This window comes from Corylus avellana, chromosome 3, assembly GCF_965113065.1.
Source record: "Corylus avellana chromosome 3, dhCorAvel1.hap1.2, whole genome shotgun sequence".
Lineage (NCBI taxonomy): Eukaryota > Viridiplantae > Streptophyta > Magnoliopsida > Fagales > Betulaceae > Corylus > Corylus avellana.
This window is the reverse complement of record NC_142492.1, coordinates 13,799,447-13,806,978: the sequence shown is the minus strand read 5'-3', so window position 1 is coordinate 13,806,978 and position 7,532 is coordinate 13,799,447. Positions and strand designations below refer to the sequence as shown.

At 37.3% G+C, this 7,532-nt stretch overlaps 1 protein-coding gene across 1 annotated transcript; it reads right to left on the bottom strand.

Annotated features, from left to right (window-relative positions):
• Positions 1–200: 200 nt before the first annotated feature.
• On the bottom strand, positions 201–5,228 carry LOC132175388 (uncharacterized). The gene is made up of 7 exons (XM_059587328.2): positions 4,005–5,228; positions 3,841–3,906; positions 2,460–2,604; positions 2,158–2,376; positions 1,419–1,623; positions 1,117–1,312; positions 201–557 (listed from the first exon to the last, which is right to left on the bottom strand). Exons 1-7 carry the CDS (start codon positions 5,159–5,161, stop codon positions 443–445), a joined length of 2,103 nt encoding a protein of 700 aa, XP_059443311.1. The 5' UTR covers positions 5,162–5,228; the 3' UTR covers positions 201–442.
• Between the last annotated feature and the right edge of the window lie 2,304 nt (positions 5,229–7,532).

Here is a 7,532-nt window from a genome sequence, read left to right as displayed (position 1 = left end):
AACTCCGGATTCCATAATTCCTATGGCCAGTAGAAGGAACCAAAACAAGGGGCAAATTCCATACCGTGTACCATGGAAAATTCATCTCCGAATTGGTTGAACATAGTAAAAACACCCATTTCTTTACACAGTAAAAACACCCATTTCTTTACACGCGTTTGAAAAAATTATTCATAGTGAATATCACATAACACAAACTATAATCAAATATGAGAGTTCAAAGTGCATTACTGGAATTGACCAACCATACAATTTTACTTTGAGCCCTTAAGAGTGTTGTTTCCTCACCTTCTCAGAATCTAAATTCCTAAACACTCCCCAGAATACTTTAGTTCCCTCAAAATTCTAGAAGAATCTCATTAGCAGGTACACTATTTCATTTTCACCCAGTTAAAGTAATAAAAAATGTGTATTTACACCAAAGAAAAAGCATGTTACCATGCTAGTCGTCATCCGAAGATATCTTTTGTTTCTTCCACTTGTACGCAGCTTCCAATATCTTAAGATTTGTAGTCTGAGTTTCTTCTGGGAACAGATAGTCAATATACTCCTCATACCTGACATTTCAAATTCGTTAGCACAAGCAAACGAGGAATACAAGGAAAAGCTTACAACGGAATAGAACATAATAAAATCAAAACTGCAGCCCTGCACCAGTTGATTGAAATATATGAGCCCGGTAACAATGATTCCAAAAAGGACACTTTTCTTCCAAATTAGGTCGGAGGAAGTTCCTTCAAAAAATGCTTAACTTTGAAAAAGAAAACTAAAATATGAGAGCTTCAAATGGATATTCTTGAGTGCAAATGTATGCTTGTCAGACCCTATTAAGCATTCTGATTCAGCACTTCCACAAATATCAAGGGAAGCTGGAGAGAAATCCTAAAATTGGGGATTGTGGACGGTAAACCCACAAGTAAAAGTGACAACTGGCTCATGCATAATGCTTTAGCCTCGAATGTCCAAATTTCAGTATTAAAATACTAACTTAAAAGTTCACCAAGCAAGTGAAAATGACATGGTTTGTGTTCACCAGTTAGGGTGCTGCCCATTGGCATATTTGATGAGACTAACATCAGAATCTTACAAAGAAAGATTAAGGTTGGTGATACATACCCAGAAGGACCATCCTCAGTTACAATCTGCCTTCTCTTTTTCAGCTTCTTTGGCAGCTTACTCTGGACTAGACTAACATCTCCTAGCTTGCCAAAGCTACTCTCCATATTCAACCATTCTTCCAAGAGCATCGCCCTTTCTTCTTTCAGTTCAGGTGCAGAAGTCCTAAAATAGTTTATAGCTTTCTCAAACACCCCTGATTCATGGAAAACAAAGGAAAAATGTAAGTAGTGATGAAATTCAAAAACAATCATATAATAAATTAAGAAAAGTAAGAATTGGATTTTGCCAAAATTGCTTACTTCTTGCATGCTGAATGCAATGCTTCGTTTGTTCCTGGAGATCTTCTTCTGCCAGATCCGAACCCCCACCATCCTCCATAGCAGATGCCTCGAACTTGGCATAGCTTATCCATACCTTCAGGTGCTTAGTTCTGTCCAGAAGTCTCTCATAGAGTTCTCTGGTCCTTTCAAACTCACCCTCTGATATTTCAAAGTCAATATAGGTCTGTCATGAAAATAAATATATGTATTATTATTAGTTATCTCCAAATCAAAATAGTCAACAAACATTAATAGTATCTCAAAGTTTTCCTACAATCAAATCAAATCTACTATATTAGTAATAAAAAAGCCCTCATGAATTTGATATATCAAACGGCAAAACAAATCAGACTATATAAGACGCTACTGCCTATATGTAGGCTTCAAAAAGGGAATAACAAACTTTACATATTTTACCAGCAATCAAACAGAGATATCAACAATAATAGATGCTTTTGAACGGTCCCCTTTTTGGATAGAAATTTTAAAAATCAGAAAACAATAACTTTCTTTCTTCCTTTTTGGTAAGCAATACAAAATTAATGGAAGAAATAGTGGAAAGAATCAAGAAAAACATAAGTAAAAGCATCACCCTCAGGATAAGTAATAGTGCAACTAAAAGGGATGTACATAATTAGCAATGAAAGCTCTACGCAAGAATAAACATTTTAACAGTATTTTAGCTTTGATTAAAATGAGGAATGCCTTATGCATGTACCTTCCACAGCAACTCTGGCATATCCAGAGCTGGTTGGGCAATCGCAAGCTCAAAAATAGCCCTAGCTCGCTCAGTCTCACACAAAGATCTCTCCAACTCTGCGTACTTGCTCCATGCATAGCAATTCTCTGGCGACCACTCTAGATACCTCTCATAAAGTTTCCTACAGCGATCTATATTTCCAAGCTGCAGCTCTATCTCGATATACTTCTTGAATATCTATTTTATTAAAAAGCACAATTAGAGTTGTGAGAATATACCAACTCAATGATACAAATACTTGATATTAACCTTTAAATTACCTTATCTTTAGGAGCTTTGCCAATTGCATTTCCTAGAATTTGTCGTGCAGCCTTGAGGTTCAGGTGCCGAATCTCAAACTGGGCAGCTAAAAGCCATATTTTAGCAAAAGAGAATTTCTCATGAGGAATCAGCTTAAGACACTCCCTGGAAAAATTAATAGTAAGTGAGCAATCTCCTCAAAGTCAGTTGGATTCATTCACACATGTGAATCATATATAGGAAAACCAAGATAAAAGTGCGCTTGTGAGTGAGGGTGTATGTCAGTTGATATGTACGAAGAGTTTTCATATAATTTTACAATAAAAGTGTACATTACAGAGCTTTCTAACTTGGAAACAATTATAGTTCCCTGTAAAGTCACTAATTGATTTGTCAACAGTTCACGATCACTAACAACCAAATGGTTGTGCAATACAAAAATCTCCTAAAATCCCAAAATCCATGACCATTTACCATCAATAATCAACCCCTTCTTTTTTTTTTTTTTTTTTTTTTTGATAATGAACATGCAATGCATATAAGCCAAAGTACTCAAAATGTAAACTGAAATATACATTCTTATGCGCTGGTTTTCAAAACACTTTTTTTTTTTTTTAATGACGAAGAACCCCTTCAAAGCAAGGCCATTCAACACACATTTATAGTCATTACTTTTTTGTCCCTGGTTTCTTCTTTGGAATAATGACCAATCCCCCAATCATAACCTAATTAGCAATTTAACTGCATATCTATCTATAAAGATTTACAGACACCTAAGAAAGAGCATATCAAATTACTTCTAACTAAAGTTGACCAGCTACAGCACATCAAAAGTTTATAAAATGTATATTCCACTTTAGTTAATTCTTCAATGACTTCCAACGGTCCCCTCCAACTAGTTGAAACTTCAAAGCATACAAGATACTATGATGGGTGCATAACAGCAGCACCAATTTCTATCAAAAAATAATGGATAAATAACACTTTACCCCCCTAAACTACCACCCCCAATAGCAAGAACTTGCAAAACATATACACTGAAGTAATTTATAGCTAGTTTTGAATTCCCAAGGCACACACACCACACATGAAAACAACAACGAAAGCTTGCAAAGAGAACTGCATCAAAAATTGCACGAACACAACAATACCCCATGTGTATGTCAAAACAAAAACTACGAAGTTTAAGTTTATAATTGATGAGATGCAAACAACCCATATAAGCTAAGGACCAACAAGATTATGAAATGCATACAACGAAAACAACAAATCTATGGCAGCAATTTTTACCAGGCTTTTTAAGTCCAAGCAGAAAATTAATGCAATATATGACCTGTACGAACTACAAAAAAGACAAATTCTCCGAGAACATTACATTTAAAGTTTTTTGACAACGCTTACCTATACACTTCTCTCGTTCGTTCAGAGTCTTTGGCGTCAAGCTCTTCATATAGCGCATAATTAATCCTACAATCACACATTAAACAAGCAAGCAATCAGGCATATGAAGCCCAAACAACACTAATCGAAGAAAACAAAATTTCAAACCGTAAAATTAAACCTACCACAAGTAAATATACCGCTGCCAATACCGCTTTTCCTCAGCCGGAGGAACATTAGCAATGGCCCTCTCATAAACCTCCCTAATCCTCTCCTTATTCCCAACACTCTCTTCCAACCGAATATAATCAAACCACGAATCATAATTCAGTGGATTCTTCCTCACCTCGTCCTCATACTGAAACCTCCTCTTCCCCACAATGGCGTCCTCAATACCTTCTCTATCCCCAAACTGCTTCTCAAACGCTACAAACTTCTTATACAAGTCCTCGGCCCTCCCTTTCGGTATATGATCAAGCGCAAACTTGTAGATACACCTCGCGCGCTCGGTCTCTTTGCACCGCTCCTCAAACTCAGCAAAGGCGACGAATAATTGCTCGGCCTCCTCATCATCGGCGAGCAACTCCACCGCCTTCTCGTACACACTCCTCGCCCTAACGACCTCGCCGTTCTTCATCTCGAACTTGGCGTACCTGATCCACGCGGCTACCTTGGGGTGGCACTGAACAAACCGCTCGAAGATCTGCCTAGCTCGCTCGACTTCATTGTAGCGAAGTTCGAACTTGATGTACGAGAGCCAGCCCTGCTGGTCCGGCATCCAGTTCATCCAGCGCTCGAACACCTGCCTGGCGCCGGCAACGTTGCCGAGCATCTCCTCCATGTGGATGTACTTGTACCAAAGCTGGTCCACTCTCGGCAGGAGCGACACCGCGCGGTCCCAGACATTGCGCGCGTGGTTGATGAACTTGTTCTTCATCTCCACCTCGGCGTACTTGAGCCACAGCGTGTGGTTCCGGTAGTCGACCTCGAGCGCTCGCTCCCACACGGAGCGCGCGCGTTTGAAGTCCTTTTGCGACTCCTCCCACTGCGCATACTTTATCCAGACGCTGATGTTCCATCGGACCCGGCGAATGAGGTCCTCGAACTCCTTGCGCTTGCGGAGGCGGTACTCGGAGAGCTCGTTGGCGTCAGTGATCTTCTGCTTCGGCGGACGGATCTCCGCCTCCTGGCGCTCCCGGGCCTCGCGGAGGATCTGCTCGGCAGTGATCTGAATCGGCGCCGGAGTTTTGTTCTTGACCCGGGTTGGCCGCGGGAGCTTCACTTCCGTGTCCTTTCGGGTCAGGTACCCTAGGGTTGGATCGGCGTCTTTCGCTGAAGCCATTGATGGCGCAAAAATGAATGAACTGAACTCAATAGATAACCTAAAATCCCAAATCTTTCCCGGCTAGCGAATAAAGGGCTAAATGCGAATTTGGGTTCCCCTTTCTATTTGCAATTACACTTTCGTCCTTCGACCTTCCCCGTAGCTTGTTTCGAAGGGAGGGTCGTTTTGGTAAACGCCTGCAAACCTCCAGGATTTTAGATGTACGGACTCATGTACCAACGTGTATTTAGAAATTATAAAACATGGACGAATGCAAAATTATTTATTATAGTTGGCATAAATTATAAATTGCTCGTAATTGTATTAAAGTAAATTAAGAAGTCCATGTGTTATGCCAATAAAATAATCTAGTTTTTGTAATCAAATTCTGTTTAAACATTTGAAGAATTCTGTTTATGCAATACACCAACGTTGGGTGAGTGGTTAGAATGATCATTTTACACATATATTTTCATCTAGATATAAATTTGACTTGAGGTATTTTCTCATATTTTGAGGTTGGGGAATCTTAGGAGGAAGTTGTGGAGGAACCCTACTATTCAAGTGAATAAAACTCACACAAATACTTATTATTATATTATTTTCATATAACATGATTATTTCATGTATTAAACGTCCATGTTTACAACTCACATAATACATTTTAGATTACTGTTAACTTTAATTTGTGAAAATGAGGAGTGAATTAAATAAAATGATGAAAATGTCAGTGTGTAACTGCATACATATAAAATATGGTGAAGAATAAATTGTATCATATGATATGGTACATCGATACGTGCATGATAATATCATGGACTTATTAAATTTAAAATGGTTAGCACTATGGTAAAAAAAACTTACTTTTAATGTTTGACATTGAATTCAATTGTTGTTTCGTGACAGTCGCACCATGTACGAAGGGTTCACAATTACAGATTTGTTAATATTGTGGGCCTCTTGAGGTTGAACTCGGTTGAGCTTCTGGTAGAAGATTGTTTGTTTGATAAATGATTTCTTTTCGGTTTCATTTTTTTTTTTTTTTAAGTGAAAAAGTAAGAATGTTTGGTATGGAAAAATAAAAAAAATTTTGTTTTGTATAGATTTTTTTATTTGAAAAGTAATAAAAAGTGATTGATGTAATGTAAAAAGTAAGAGAATGTTGAAAAAAATGAAAAAGTGAGATAAATTGCCTTTGTCTTGCCTTTTCCAAAAGCGTTTACCAAACGCACCCATTTGCAACAATGTTCAAGGCATCCTCATTGTACTATGGATATTTCGGGACAACGCAAACCTTACAAATAAGGGGTTAAGGATTTTGATAGATCATATGGAGTTTGACTATAAAATGATTTTTTTGTTACAACATATATTATACTTATATTGCATTTATGATGATATTGACAAATGATGAACAGTAACCCTTACATTGATGCATGTGATTTATAAATATTTGAGTGTATCATATGATAACTTGTACGCTATGTGCAATGGTGGAGCTGTTGGAAAAAATAATTGGATGATACAAAAATTCTTGTTGACACTAAATAAAACTAATCCAAACAATTAACAATAAAATAAATAGAATACAATAAATAAAATTAAAGCAAGAAAAAATCTTACAAAGTTATAGAATCACGCAAGAGCGTTGTCTTTAAAGGTTGATTTTGTACCTCCCGGAGTGTATAACTCGGTGCAATCGGATCTTTTGACACACAACTTCCCAAAATTAGACTATAGCGTCTACCTTCATTAAGGACGCACTTCCAAGTAACGAAGATCAAATGAACAACCCTTTAACTGGAAGATTAAGCACAAAGATGATGAAGAATAGAGTACAAAAACTCCCTTTAGAAATAAGGAGCAATTTTAAAGCAAGTCGGAAAACTCACTAAAAAATACCAAACTTTGGTAAAATGGAAAATCCCACTAGCTAGTACTGTACGAGAGTTTTGAATGATGTGTGTGTACATCTAAGTCTTCTCCTCTTTTTTCCCTGTAGCCTTTTTTCCCTTATTCAATTAAAAATAAAAAAAAAGTCTTCTCCTCTTTTATAGAAGTGATAGGATACTTTTTCATTTAAAACCCATGATCATGTCTTAAAGAAAAACTTGGAAGAAAATGTATGGAAAATTGCTGCCTTAATGTCAACCGGTCATCAACATATCAAAATCATATTAAAGCCAAACGGTCAACAACGGATGACTTAAATACAAACGGTAAAAAAAATAAGTAAAACATTTTAATATCCAACGGTCAACCTTTTAAAAACAATTAATGGCTTATTCAAAGTTTAATGACCAAATAACTGAAAAATAATGTTTGTAACATATATAATCTAGCAGGAGCCACATGTAGGCCTGTAGGGGTTGTGGCCCCTACAAGCTGT